Source organism: Nerophis lumbriciformis, linkage group LG14 (assembly GCF_033978685.3).
Source record: "Nerophis lumbriciformis linkage group LG14, RoL_Nlum_v2.1, whole genome shotgun sequence".
NCBI lineage: Eukaryota > Metazoa > Chordata > Actinopteri > Syngnathiformes > Syngnathidae > Nerophis > Nerophis lumbriciformis.
The window spans coordinates 30,283,539-30,299,362 of NC_084561.2; the positions used below are offsets into that span (position 1 = coordinate 30,283,539).

The following is a 15,824-nucleotide window of genomic DNA, read 5'->3' on the forward strand; positions in this document are numbered from 1 at the left end:
AGTTCCATCTGGGTCCTTCCTTCAGTGTTGGGTCATTCTTGCTATTCCTGTTCCTTGGAGACTGATGCTGAGTGTGCTGTTTCTCTTTGTTCCCTGCTTCCTTGTAAGTAATAAATTGTTTTTTTTACTTGCATTCCGCCTGCCATTCTCTGCATTAATAAGATGTGGCAAATCATTTTAAGTGGCCAACTACATCATTTTATGTGGCTTGCGAAACTGGAAATAAAAAAGCACTTTCTGGCTAAATGTCACAGGGAACCTGTGACATTCAAACCGAGTGGCGCCCCTGATGCATGCTAACAGCTACGGTAGCTCTGTGTAGTGTCGATGGCGCGGCATTACAGCAGAAAGCATAAGCATTAAGAGGAAATTAACTAGTAGATTAGAGTGTAAAGAGGATCATATAATAACTGTTGGTAACAGTGAAGTGAATTAATTAACTATGTTCTACATATGGTGAATGTTTATATTCAACTTGGAGAAAGCGAACCAATAGGTTTAAGTAAATAAGGGTTGAGCCCATAATAAATTAAGGAGCCTTAGTTGGACATTCGCATGTGGACTGGAATTAGCTCTCTCACGAGACGAAGCAATAAAACCAGGCTTCAGAATACAAATGTTGCGGCTCTATCCTGGAGGAGAGATTACATGCTTATCTTAACGACAAAGTTAAGTTAAAGTTATGGTATAAATCTGCGTTCTTTCCAGACACTTACACACAAACATCTCCTTTTATGGTCAGGATGTGCTCTCCTGACTTAGCACACACACACACAGACAGGAAGGAGGAATATATGGTTTGGCTTCTCCAAGTTAGGAGTTCTTCATTTTTGACCTGAGCTCCTCCAGGTACTGCAGACCCGTATAATGACCCTCGCTTGTAATAAAGCAACTTTTGGTTCAGTAAAGCGTCTTCGACGTCTCTTTTGATCCAGCCGCACAGCCGTGTCACCCTTCTGTCCGGACGAGGATGACAAGACCAGAAATACACTTCATCAGCATTGTCACACACCATATAAGAGGAGGGAAGATCCTAGTATAGTATCAGCTCGTAAATGATGCTGCTTTGATTTTTGTGTCCTATTGACATTGTTTTGATCAAACAATGTCAATAGGACATAATAAAAATGAATATGGAACTGATTAACATATTGTGTTGCTATTGTTAATTGGTCAATTGCACTTATAATAAATACCTAAAAAAGTTGTACAGTTAATACATGTGATCGGAACATTCCTACAACGAACCCTGTTAAAAAGCTCGCCAGAAGAAATTCTGGGCACCCATCTTGTTTTTAGTACACGCATTATAAACTTAATTGTATTTACAATTGGAAATATATATTTTTTTATAGGTTTGCCTCATCTTGGTTGTACCAGGCAGGACCACACGTGGTGTTTTTAATGCTATTTATTGAATCTCTGTGGAAGAGTGACTCATCTCAAGCAATTTTGCAAGAGAACAGTATTATTCAAGTACAGTCTTTTATTTTCCATATGTTGCTTTTCAAATTGTGCGTAATGTTATAGTGTCCAAAATATTAAATACACTTGTAAAATAAAACCTCTGCCCTGTTTTTGATGAATACGTGTGCCTACTGAGTGACTGAATTTTAATGTTGGTCATTATGGTGGTACTTGGAGTGGGAATTTTTTTCTGAGGTACTTGTTGAAAATGGTTTGAGAACCACTGCAAACATCTTTATCCACATTGTACTTGAAACTGAGAAGTTACAACAATAAATTAATGATTAAATGTCAGTGTGACATAACATAATTTCGCTGTGACTTAGCAGCAGCTGGTTCCATTGTTGACCTTTCCGTCTCAGTCAATTCAGTGTCCATCTTTGCAGATACTGTCCTTTGTCCTCATGCACATTGCTCAACAAGCAATCCTGCTGTAGCTTCAAAGCAGACATTGGCATTCATTAAAGTTTTACTTCTTAATTTGGCGGGATCCATCTTTCCACCCGACCTTCACTTCCTTGACAAATGTCTCTCGGACTTTCCGGAGTCGCCTGCCGACGTCCTCCATGTCCCCAGGTGCTCTGCCAGCCTCCTCCCGGACCTGTCGCAGCGTCTGGGAGCGCAAGACTCGCTGCGACGCGTCCCGGCCGAATATATGAGCCTTGGTGATGGCGTAGGCTGTAATCTGTGCTGCCCTGCGGATCGGGCGAGATTCTGCCAGCTTCTCAACTACATGGAGGTTGTTGAGCAGCGAGAATAACATTCGAGACAACATTGTGACGTCACTAGCCAAAGGTTAGCTTAGCGAGCTAACTAGTTAGCCGTCCGTGCGTCGCTTCTATATTTGATTTCTGCAATAAAAAAAAAAACGTTCAGCATTAGTTTAGTCATATACCTCTATGGACTAACCGGATTGTTCTTATACATTTAAAGAATACTTTACAACAAAGGTGACTTACTGAAGTTCTGAAGGCGGAGGTGACCGATTGTGTCGCGTCATAGATAGAGCGACGAAACTAGACTGAAGTTCACTTCCGGCTTGCTGCGTCATATTACGTCATTACATTTTTTTAATTTAACAATTGAACATACTGTACATACACAATGTACAAACATATTAAGGCAATTTCAATAGAATACGATTTAATATTCATTTCAATATTTTACACCAGGTTGAGCACAATAAGATAACTCAAACTCGAGACAGTCCGCTTACAAACAAAACATGTTGAAGAGAAAGTAAAAGTAAATACAAGAGAATATATATATATATATATATATATATATATATATATATATATTTATATATATATATATATATATATATATATATATATATGTAACGGGTATAAGAAATACTTTGATTATTTGAGTGAAATTCCTGCTAAAATATGTATATTGTTTGTTATGCAATGAGAGGTCCAATTGCGCCATCTGCCGGTACCTGAAAGTCTGTAAATATGACCGCAAACCGGAAGCTTATTGGCAGACTTCCTGTTCTCTGCTAATGGTAAGCCACGTTCTGATATTGCTCCGCAAAATATTATATATTACACTAAAGTTTACGTGAGATTTATTGTAAGATACACAGTTATTTAATAGCAGTTGAAATGCTACGTTGTGGAATTTTCGTTTTGAATTGGTTGTTGCTCACGTCAGATGTATTACTATTTTGCACTGAAGTCGATATTATTTCCCCCCTGTAGACATCGAAATCAGCAGAGGTGCTAACCACATATTGTGTGTATGTGCGTTCTGATCACTCATTGCAGGTAATAATTGTTGCACTATGTGCGTTTTACGTGTCAAGACGTTCATATTTAAATTTGTATTGTTCGCCATTTTAACATGCGAACAACGTGGTCTGTCATATTCGCTAGTCACCACCAGAGGGTGCTAAAAGTCCATTTAATTATTTGTGTCATGTCTTGTATTGTACTTTGTATTTTTCTATTTTCTATTTCATAAATATATAAAAAAGGATGATGTTGGTTAAAAAACAAGTAAAGAATATGTTGTATTGAATTAATTGTAATACCAGTAAAGATAAAAGCAAGTTAAAACCACTATACGATCACACACGTTAAAAAGTATACTGTTAAAAGCCATTGTATTAAGTCACATCTGTAATTGTATTTCATGTAATTGTAAAAATATGAAAATGTTATGTACTTGGGCAGACTTCCTGTTCTCTGCTAATGACATCGAAATCAGCAGAGGTGCTAACCACATATTGTGTGTATGTGCGTGCTGATCACTCATTGCAGCTATCAGTAAAGAACCACATCATCCAATCCAGCCTGTGTGTGGGTTCTTGGCGGGACGGGTACACAGCAGTTACATATATATATATATATATATATATATATATAAATGATAATAAATGGGTTATACTTGTATAGCGCTTTTCTACCTTCAATTCAAAGCGCTTTGACAGTATTTCCACATTTACCCATTCTCACACACATTCACACACTGATGGCGGGAGCTGCCATGCAAGGCGCTAACCAGCAGCCATCAGGAGCAAGAGGTGAAGTGTCTTGCCCAAGGACACAACGGACGTGACTCGGATGGTAGAAGGTGGGGCTTGAACCCCAGTAACCAGCAACCCTCCAATTGCTGACACGGCCACTCTACCTACTTCGCCACACCGTCACATATATATATATATATGTGTATATATATATATATATATATATATATATGTATATATATACATATATATATATGTATATATATACATATATATATATGTATATATATATACATATATATATGTATATATATACATATATGTATATATATACATATATATATGTATATATATATATATATATATATATATATATATATATACATATATATATATATATGTATATATATATGTATATATATATATATATATATATATATATATATATATATATATATATACATATATATATATATATGTATATAAATATATATATATGTATGTGTGTGTATATATATATATATATATATATATATATATATATGTGTGTGTGTGTATGTATATGGGCTTAACTTCAAACAACTTAAATTCCTCCAATAAAGATAATTATGCGGGTTGCTACTTTTTACCAACCATCTTCCAAGATTTAACTAATACTGTCATTAAACCAATGTGAACATTTTGGTTTCACTTTAAGAAAACAACTATGTTTTGAAAAATTTAGCTTGCAATATAATATTAATAATAGTTTCTAGCCTGCTATCTTTAATACATATTCCAAAATTAATCTCTTCGATAGTAAATGGGGACATCTCTCTGATCTCCTCCCAAAATAAATGCACAGTATCACATTCCACGAATAAATGATCTTCTATAGCAGTACCGATATAAGTTTTAAACCATAATGTTAATTTTTTGTTTAAAAAAATAATTACTAGCGTATATTCCAATAATAATTTCAAATTGTATTTCTGTCACTTCAGGAAGAATTGGCTATGTGATATATTGTCCTTATTTTCCTCATTTATACTTTGTAAACTCTTTTAAGATATATTCTCTATGTATTGTCTGTAAAATATTATTTTACTAACACTGCCCTCATCTCCTTTTATTTTGTAGAACATTTATCATCACAAATATTTACATATTCATTATAAAGGTTTCTCAGACAATAAGTCGTGTTTGAATACAACACATTTTGAGTCACCAAAGAAAATGGATGGATGGTATTGCTGTGGTTATCTTCTGAAACTTACTTCTTGTACAACAACATTGAAACATTTCACATATTTTTCATATGTTAATAAAATGCCAATAATAATAGCCCAAATTCCTTTAGAGTTGCATTCTTCTATATATACGTATTTTGGATTTACTAAATGTAACAGTTATTCCATATAAGTGTATTGTGCGGAGAAAATGTGTATTTAAACATGAAAAGTAGGGTCTGTTGGTGGAAATCAGAGTTTGATTGGTGATGCAAAAGAAAATGTATCTTGTATGGTTTTCACTTTTTTATACAAGTACACATGTTGTATACTTGATGGTCGTGCCACTCTCCCAGGACAGAGTGACTGGGTGATGAGCCAAATAAAACGCCAACGAGGAACCGTCGAACAAAAAGCTTTATTTGTTTCAGCGAGCCTCAGACTGGAACTGCAGTTTCCAGGAGAAAAAGTATGGGCCTGATTACTCTTCTGATGTCCCCTCGGACCACTGTCCTTAAATACACGAAGACCCCCACTCTTCGTAACTCTAGCCTTGGAGCCGGCCAGTCTTTGAATTTGTCCAGACTGGTCGGCTCCAGTTTGTTGTTTGGCCAGTCAACCTATTCCCTATCCTCTACTCCTACCTCCAGGGGCTCCTACCAGATGTTGCTAAAGTATTTACACTTCCTCCTAAAATACAACTTCTGGAAGGGCCACCACTCTCTGGAGAGCTTGTGATGGATATCTGCACCCGAAGCTATCTTAAGGGCATATTTTCTTAATAGAATCATCCTCTAAAGAATTCTGTGACTAATACAAATACATGCTAGTTCACAATCATATAAGAAAATGGTACACGGTATAATTCACAAAACTAATACATGTCCCATACAATAAGCCAAACCAGATCAACAAATAATACATGAACAAAACAGGACGGCGTGGCGCAGTGGAAGAATGGCCGTGCGCGACCCGAGGGTCCCTGGTTCAATCCCCACCTAGTACCAACCTCGTCATGTCCGTTGTGTCCTGAGCAAGACACTTCACCCTTGCTCCTGATGGGTGCTGGTTAGCGCCTTGCATGGCAGCTCCCTCCATCAGTGTGTGAATGTGTGTGTGAATGGGTAAATGTGGAAGTAGTGTCAAAGCGCTTTGAGTACCTTGAAGGTAGAAAAGCGCTATACAAGTACAACCCATTTATCATTTATTATAAAATACCTTAATAAAAACACACTCCCATCATGGAAAATAAAAGCAGTAAATAACCAATACAAATACAACTAAATCGTTTACATTTGAAGTAATTAATCAATAGAAATTAGTTAAAAATGGTAAAAATGTAATTTAACAAAATAAAAATATTATGACAGTTAAATAATACAAATAAAAAAATAATTTCCTGTAATCAGACAGATAAATAAATAAATTATAAATGGGTTATACTTAGCGCTTTTCTACCTTCAAGGTACTCAAAGCGCTTTGACAGTATTTCCACATTCACCCATTCACACACACATTCACACACTGATGGCGGGAGCTGCCATGCAAGGCGCTAACCAGCAGCCATCAGGAGCAAGGGGTGAAGTGTCTTGCCCAAGGACACAACGGACGTGACTAGGATGGTAGAAGGTGGGGATTGAACCACAGTAACCAGCAACCCTCCGATTGCTGGCACGGCCACTCTACCAACTTCTATGACTGCATTGCAAGGAATATAATATCCAGAGGAAAGTTATTAAGGATGGCAAAATATACCAGAGCTTTACATTTACATAGCTTTTGGGGGAATCCGTTGACAAAATACGTCATTGCATTATTAAGTTCATTGATAAACTGAGTTACATAAGAGAATACAGTTTTATTTAATTTTTTCCATTCATGTACCAAGTACGAAACAAAACATTTGAATACAGTTATTCAAATGTTTTGTTTCGTTTTCTGCATGTCCAATATTGTGTCCATGCCTCTTAAATCCAGTAAGTGGCGGTAATGCACTTTGCCAACCGCCAATGAAACCCAAAAAAGATGAAGAAGAAAACCTTCCGTTCCCTTATTCACTCAAATCAGACATTTTTAAACATAGTCAACCGTGTGGTGAGTTGAAAGTGCAGACATGCGCGGGGTTGTGTTGTTAGCGGTGACGGTGCTTTCCCTTAGCCCGATGATGGTGTGCGGGTCCGAGAAGAAAAAACTGCAAATCGGCATCAAGAAGCGAGTGGACAACTGTCCCATTAAGTCCAAGAAGGGAGATGTGCTGAACATGCACTACACGGGAAAACTGGAAGACGGCACCGAGTTTGACAGCAGCATTCCCCGGGACAGACCTTTCACCTTCACGCTGGGCACCGGGCAGGTGATTAAGGGTTGGGACCAAGGCCTACTCGGCATGTGCGAGGGCGAGAAGAGGAAGCTGGTCATCCCCGCGGAGCTCGGCTATGGCGACCGGGGAGCTCCACCGAAGATACCCGGAGGAGCGACGCTCATCTTCGAGGTGGAGCTGATCAACATCGAGAGGAGATCTGAACTTTGATGAAGGATGGCGCCTTATGGTAACATCTACCTATTAAACTTACATCTACGTATATAATTGTTTATAATTATTTATGAAGTTATGTATTATTTTGATTTCTAGGAGGAGCTATCATCTTTTGGGGGTCCATTGACGCTGACCTGGCCTGACATTAAGGATGTGAATCTTCCTGCAGAGCCATTACTTTGCTTTATGTGTTCTACTTTATTGGATAAAAAAAAAATCACACAATTCCCATGAATTTTACATTCAATGGGTCTGTCATTAGCAGGTATATTTAGATGTGTTCTTTTTAATTAAAATAATTTTCTACAGATTACTGTATGCCAAATGTTTTTTCTATATGTTTGAATAATGATCATAAAAACTACATTTGGAAAAAACTTATTTGTGTATGTGTTTGAAATACATTTTAAGTAACCCTTTGTAAGTAGTACATCAACTTACTGTGATGTAGCTCTTAATTCAAAACGCTTGTTGCCCGTTCAAATACATTGATAGCACTTTCAACTGGTACTTGCCCCCCAAAAAACAGCACCATATTAACATGTATCATGCCTTTTTAAAAAGAAAAACATTGTCGGTAAGAAATATTGTACTCGAAACAATACTAAGAACTACAGTAGTTTTATGAAATAATGTGATACTCGGAGAGTATCACATTGTCCTTCCAGCTGCTTCTCTATCAACCCATCAGCAGCTATTCTATATTTTCATGGATAAATGTCCGTCCTATTATTCACTGTGTTAAAAATAATCGGGGCGGTATAGCTCGGTTGGTAGAGTGGCCGTGCCAGCAACTTGAGGGTTCCAGGTTCGATCCCCACTTCCGCCATCCTAGTCACTGCCGTTGTGTCCTTGGGCAAGACACTTTACCCACCTGCTCTCAGTGCCACCCACACTGGTTTAAAATGTAACTTAGATATTGGGTTTCACTATGTAAACAGCGCTTTGAGTCACTGGAGAAAAGCGCTATATAAATATAATTCACTTCACATGGACATACATGTGCTATGCAAACGAATGGTGTAACTCAAAATTTTGCTTGCAACTTTATTAGCTATACGACAGTTCCTATCGTAAAACCCTTAATTTGGGGCACTTTTAAGAAGAGGTATCATTGAATTATGTATCGAGGAATTGTCTGTATATTGGATGTCTACGTGGGCTGTACAAACATAAAATCAATTCACACTGATATGCCATGTATTGTTTAATTTCTATATGATTTTTTTTCTATATTATTTTTACTGTCATATTGAATAAAAAAAACTAACTTGTGTCTTTGCAAACCTTACAATCAATTTTCTATTAAAACTAACAAAGATACATGTCTCCAGGCATTAATAGCCATTTTGCATGTAGTGTTTGGGAGTTATGTTTAAATACATTTTTATTGCTTTTTTCGCATTATCTCAGGATTCTAAGAACATTACAGTCATATTGAGTAAAAAACTACTTTTTGTGATTGCAAGATTTAAAAAAGCATATGTTTCGAGTAAAACTCCCAAGGATGCATTATTTCAGGCATTATTAGCAATTTTTCATGTGTTGTTTAGGAGTTATGTTTAAATAACTGTCATATTGAGTGTGACAGTATACTGTCATAGTGAGTAAAACCTAATTTTTGTATTTGCAAACCTTACAAAAACAACTTATTGTAGTAAAACTCACATGGATTCAATATTAAAGGAATTTTTAGACATGTTGCATGTTTTGTTTAGGAATTAAGATGGAATACATTTTATATTGCTTTTTTCGCATTATCTCAGGATTTTAAGATCATTACTGTCATATGAGGAAAAAACTACTTTTTGTGTTTGCAAGCCTTAAAAAAGCATATGTTTCGAGTAAAACTCAAAATAATGCATTATTTCAGGCATTATTAGCCATTTTTCATGTGTGGTTAAGGAGTTATGTTTAAATAACTGTCATATTGAGTGTGGCAGTTTTGCTGTCATATTGAGTAAAAAAAAAAAAATTGTGTCTTTGCAAACCTTACAAAAGAAAATGTTTCTAGTAAAACTCACGAAGATACATTTCTTCACGCATTATTATACATTTTTCATGTGTGGTTTAAGAGTTATGTTTAAATAACTGTCATATTGCCATGGGGCCCGGCCGGGCTCAGCTCGAAGAAGCAACGTGGGTCCCCCCTCCAATGGGCTCACCACTAATGGGCTGAGTCATAGAGGTCAGGTGCAGTGTGAGCTGGGCGGCAGCCTAAGGCAGGGCACTTTGCGGTCCGATCATCGGCTACATAAGCTAGCTCTTGGGACGTGGAACGTCACCTCGCTGGGAGGGAAGGAGCCTGAGCTGGTGCGCGAGGTGGAAAAGTTCCGGCTAGATATAGTTGGACTCACTTCGACGCACAGCAAGGGCTCTGGAACCTGTTCTCTCGAGAGGTGCTGGACTCTCCTCCACTCTGGCGTTGCAAGCAATGAGAGGCTGGGGTGGCAATTCTTGTTGGCCCCCGGCTCAAAGCCTGCACGTTGGACTTTAACCCAGTAGACGAGAGGGTAGCTTCCCTCCGCCTTGGGGTGGGGGCCGGGTCCTGACTGTTGTTTGTGTTTACGCACCAAACAGCAGCTCAGAGTACCCACTCTTTTTGGATTCCCTTGAGGGAGTACTGGAGAGTGCTCCCTCGGGTGATGCCCTTGTTCTGCTGGGGGACTTCAACGCTCATGTTGGCAACGACAGTGTAACCTGGAGAGCCGTGATTGAGAAAAATGGCCACCCGGATCTGAACCCAAGTGATGCTTTGTTATTGGACTTTTGTGCTCGTCACGGATTGTCCATAACAAACACAATGTTCAAACATAAGGGTGTCCATATGTGCACTTGGCACCAGGACACCCTCGGCCGCAGTTCCATGATTGACTTGGTAGTTGTGTCATCGGATTTGCGGCCTCCTGTTTTGGACACTCCGGTGAAGAGAGGGGCAGAGCTTTCTACCGATCACCACCTGGTGGTGAACTGGCTCCGATGGTGGGGGAGTATGCCGGACAGACCTGGCAGGCCCAAACGCATTGTGAGGGTCTGCTGGGAACGCCTAGCAGAGTCTCCTGTAAGAGAGAGTTTCACTTCCCACCTCCGGAAGAACTTTGAACATGTCACGAGGGAGGTGCTGGACATTGAGTCTGAGTGGAAGCTCTGTTATCCGGGAAGAACTCAGAGTAAAGTCGCTGCTCCTCCACATTGAGAGGAGCCAGATGAAGTGGTTCGGGCATCTGCTCAGGATGCCACTGGTAGGGAGGTGTTTAGGGCAAGTCCGACCGGCAAGAGGCCACGGAGAAGGCTCAGGACACATTGGGAAGACTATGTCTCCCGGCTGGCCTGGGAACGCCTCGGGATCCCCCGAGAAGAGCTGGACGAAGTGGCTGGGGAGAGGGAAGTCTGGGCTTCTCTGCTTGGGCTGCTGCCCCCGCAACCTGACTTCGGATAAGCGGAAGAAAATGGATGGATGGATGGATTTAGTATGACAGTTATACTGTCATATTGAGTAAAACAACTAACTTGTGTCTTTGCAAACCTTACAAAATATAGTTTTTCTAGTAAAACTCACAAAGATACATATCTCCAGGCATTATTATACATATTGGATGTGTGGTTTAGGGGTTATCAGAATCAGAATCAGAAGAACTTTATTAATCCCCGAGGGGAAATTAAGAAAGTTTAAATAACTGTCATATTGAATGTGGCAGTAATCATGTAATTATAAGTAAAAACTATTTTTTGTATTTGTAAACCTTACCAAAATGCCTGATTCTGGTAAAATTCACATAGATTCAATATTACAGGCATTTTTAGACGGATTGCAAGTTTGGTTTTGGAGTTATGTTTATATAGCTTTAATATTTAGTATGACAGTTATACTGTCATATTGAGTAAAAAAAAAATAACTTGTGTCTTCACAAACCTTACAAAATATTTTTTTCCAGTAAAACTCACAAAGATACATTTCTCCAGTCATTCATTATTAGCCATTTTGCGTGTGTGGTTTAGTAGTTATGTTTAAATAACTGTCAGATTGAGTGTGACAGTATACTGTCATAGTGAGAAAAAAACATATTTTGTATTTGCAAACATTACAAAAACAACTGATTCTAGTAAAACTCACTATTACAGGCATTTTTAAACATAATGCATGTTTGGTTTTGGAGTTTTGTTTATATAACTTTCATATTTAGTATGACAGTTATACTGTCATATTGAGTAAAAAAAAATAACGTATGTCTTTACAAACCTTACAAAATATTGTTTTCCAGTAAAACTCATAACGATACATTTCTCCAGACATTATTAGCCATTTTGCATGTGTTGTTTAGGAGTTATAATTAAATAACTGTCATACTGAGTGTGACAGTACACTGTCATAGTGAGTAAAACCTAATTTTTGTATTTGCAAACCTTACAAAAACAACTGATTCTAGTAAAACTCACATAAATTCACTATTATAGGCATTTTTAGACATAATACATGTTTGGTTTTGGAGTTAAGTTTATATAACTTTCATATTTGGTATGACAGTTACTCATATTGAGTAAAAAAACAACTAACTTGTGTATTTACAAACCTTACAAAATATATATTGTTTTCCAGTAAAACTCACAAAAATACATTTCTCCAGGCATTATTAGCAATTTCGCACTTGTGGTTTAGGAGTTATGTTAAAATAACTGTCAGATTGAGTGTCATAGTGAGAAAAAAACGTTACAAAAAAACCTTACAAAAACAACTGTTTCTAGTTAAGCTCACATGGATACAATATTACAGGTATTTTTCGACATAATGTAGTTTGGTTTTGGAGTTATGTTTGTATAACTTTCATATTTAGTATGACGGTTATACTGTCATATTGAGTAAACAAAACTAACTTTTGTCTTTACAAACCTTACAAAGTATTGTTTTCCAGTAAAACTCACAAAGATACATTTCTCTAGGCAGTATTAGCCGTTTTGCATGTTTTGGTTTTGGAGTTATGTTTAAATAACTGTCATATTGAATGTGGCTGTTATTCATTATGAGTAAAACCTAATTGTTGTATTTTTAAACCTTACCAAAATACCTGATTCTGGTAAAACTCACATAGATTCAATATTACAGACATTTTTAGACAGATTGCAAGTTTGGTTTTGGAGTTACGTTTATATAACTTTCATTTTTAGTATGACAGTTATACCGTCATATTGAGTAAAAAAAAACTAACTTGTGTCTTTACAAACCTTACAAAATATTGTTTTCCCAGTAAAAGTCACAAAGAAACATTTTTCCAGGCATTATTAGCCATTTTGCACATTTGGTTTCGTAGTTATGTTTAAATAACTGTCAGATTGAGTGTGACAGTATACTGTCGTAGTGCGTAAAACCCATATTTTGTATTTGCAAACCTTACAAAAACAACTGATTCTAGTAAAACTCACATGGATACACTATTACAGGTATTTTTTAGACATAATGCATGTTTGGTTTTGGAGTTATGTGTATATAACTTTCATATTTAGTATGACAGTACAACTGTCACATTGAGTAAACAAAACTAACTTGTGTCTTTACAAACCTTACAAAAAAATATTTTTATTGTAAAACTCACAAAGATACATAACTCCAGGCATTATTAGCCATTTTGCATGTGTAGTTTAGGAGTTATGTTTAAATAACTGTCATAGAGAGTAAAACCTAAATTTTGTATTTGCAAACCTTACAAATACAAATGATTCTAGTAAAACTCACATGGATTCAATATTAAAGTGAATTTTAGACATTTTGCATGTTTTTTTAGGAAATATGATGGAATATATTTTTATTGCTTTTTTCGCATTATCTCAGGATTTTAAGAATATTACCGTCATATTGAGGAAAAAACTATTTTTTGTGTTTGCAAGCCTTAAAAAGCATATAATTCGAGTATAACTCACAAGGATGCATTATTTCAGGCATTATTAGCCTTTTTTATGTGTAGTTGAGGAGTAATGTTGAAATAACTGTCAAATTGAGTGTGGCAGTTATACTGTCATATTGATTAAAAATAACTAACTGGTGTCTTTGCAAACCTTACAAAAGAAAATGTTTCTAGTAAAACTCACAAAGATACAGTTCTTTACGAATTATTAGACAATTTTCATGTTTCGTTTAGGAGTTATGTTTAAATAACTGTCATATTGAGTGTTGCAGTTATCTTGTCATTATGTGTAAAACTTAATTTTTGTATTTGCAAACCTTACAAAAACAACTGATTCTAGTAAAACTCACAACGATACAATATTACAGGCATTTTTAGACATCATGTATGTTTGGTTTTGGAGTTATGTTGATATAACTTTCATGTTTAGTATGACTGTTATACTGTCATATTGAATAAAAAAAACTAACTTGTGTCTTTGCAAACCTTACAAAATATAATTTCCAGTAAAACTAACAAAGATGCATGTCTCCATGCATTATTAGCCATTTTGCATGTGTTGTTTGGGAGTTATGTTTAAATACATTTAATTGCCTTTTTCGCATTATCTCAGGAATTTAAGAACATTACAGTCATATTTAGTAAAAAAACTACATTTTGTATTTGCAAGATTTAAAAAAGCATATGTTTCGAGTAAAACTCCCAAGGATGCATTATTTCAGGCATTATTAGCATTTAGTTATTTTTAAATAACTGAGTTATTTAATTGAGTGTGAGAGTATACTGTCATAGTGAGTAAAACCTAATTTTTGTATTTTGCAAAGCTTACAAATACAACTGATTCTAGTAAAACTCACATGGATTCAAAATAAAATTAAAGAAATTTCTAGAAATTTTGCATGTTTTGTTTAGGAATTATAATGGCATTCAATTTTATTGCTTTTTTCGGATTATCTCAGGATGTTTTGAATATTACTGTCATATTGAGGAAAAAAACTGCTTTTTCCTTTTGGTTTAGGAGTTATGATTAAATAACTGTCATATTGAGTGTTGCAGTTATACTGTCATTATGTGTAAAACCTAATTTTTGTATTTGCAAACCTTACAAAAACAACGGATTCTAATAAAACTCACAAAGATACAATATTACAGGCATTTTTAGACATAATACATGTTTGGTTTTGGAGTCATCCATCCATCCATCCATCCATCCATCTTCTTCCGCTTATCCGAGGTCGGGTCGCGGGGGCAGCAGCCTAAGCAGGGAAGCCCAGACTTCCCTCTCCCCAGCCATACATAGTCTTCCCAACGTGTCCTGGGTCTTCCCCGCGGCCTCCTACCGGTCGGACGTGCCCTAAACACCTCCCTAGGAAGGCGTTCGGGTGGCATCCTGACCAGATGCCCGAACCACCTCATCTGGCTCCTCTCGATGTGGAGGAACAGCGGCTTTACTTTGAGCTCCCCCCGGAAGGCAGAGCTTCTCACCCTATCTCTAAGGGAGAGCCCCGCCACTCGGCGGAGGAAACTCATTTCGGCCGCTTGTACCCGTGATCTTGTCCTTTCGGTCATAACCCAAAGCTCATGACCATAGGTGAGGATGGGAACGTAGATCGACCGGTAAATTGAGAGCTTTGCCTTCCGGCTCAGCTCCTTCTTCACCACAACGGATCGATACAGCGTCCGCATTACTGAAGACGCCGCACCGATCCGCCTGTCGATCTCACGATCCACTCTTCCCTCACTCGTGAACAAGACTCCGAGGTACTTGAACTCCTCCACTTGGGGCAAGATCTCCTCCCCAACCCGGAGATGGCACTCCACCCTTTTCCGGGCGAGAACCATGGACTCGCACTTGGAGGTGCTGATTCTCATCCCAGTCGCTTCACACTCGGCTGCGAACCGATCCAGTGAGAGCTGAAGATCCTGGCCAGATGAAGCCATCAGGACCACATCATCTGCAAAAAGCAGAGACCTAATCCTGCAGCCACCAAACCAGATCCCCTCAACACCTTGACTGCGCCTAGAAATTCTGTCCATAAAAGTTATGAACAGAATCGGTGACAAAGGGCAGCCTTGGCGGAGTCCAACCCTCACTGGAAACGTGTCCGACTTACTGCCGGCAATGCGGACCAAGCTCTGGCACTGAGCATACAGGGAGCGGACTGCCACAATCAGACAGTCCGATACCCCATACTCTCCGAGCACTCCCCACAGGACTTCCCGAGGGACACGGTCGAATGCCT

At 37.6% G+C, this 15,824-nt stretch overlaps 2 protein-coding genes across 2 annotated transcripts; one reads left to right on the top strand and one right to left on the bottom strand.

Annotated features, from left to right (window-relative positions):
* Window positions 1-1,599: 1,599 nt before the first annotated feature.
* On the bottom strand, window positions 1,600-2,505 carry LOC133616768 (protein NCBP2AS2-like). Its single transcript, XM_061976354.1, has 2 exons — window positions 2,427-2,505; window positions 1,600-2,318 (listed from the first exon to the last, which is right to left on the bottom strand). The coding sequence occupies exon 2, from the start codon at window positions 2,240-2,242 to the stop codon at window positions 1,937-1,939; it is 306 nt and encodes a 101-aa protein (XP_061832338.1). The 5' UTR covers window positions 2,243-2,318; window positions 2,427-2,505; the 3' UTR covers window positions 1,600-1,936.
* A 4,571-nt stretch (window positions 2,506-7,076) lies between these two features.
* On the top strand, window positions 7,077-8,876 carry fkbp2 (FKBP prolyl isomerase 2). Its single transcript, XM_061975614.2, has 2 exons — window positions 7,077-7,697; window positions 7,781-8,876. The coding sequence occupies exon 1, from the start codon at window positions 7,262-7,264 to the stop codon at window positions 7,676-7,678; it is 417 nt and encodes a 138-aa protein (XP_061831598.1). The 5' UTR covers window positions 7,077-7,261; the 3' UTR covers window positions 7,679-7,697; window positions 7,781-8,876.
* The last annotated feature ends 6,948 nt before the right edge of the window (window positions 8,877-15,824 follow it).

What these genes read in the sequence shown, in the direction of transcription:
- LOC133616768 (XM_061976354.1), bottom strand. Translation starts at nt 2,242, where the DNA reads ATGTTGTCTCGAATGTTATTCTCGCTGCTCAACAACCTCCATGTAGTT.
- fkbp2 (XM_061975614.2), top strand. Translation starts at nt 7,262, where the DNA reads ATGCGCGGGGTTGTGTTGTTAGCGGTGACGGTGCTTTCCCTTAGCCCG.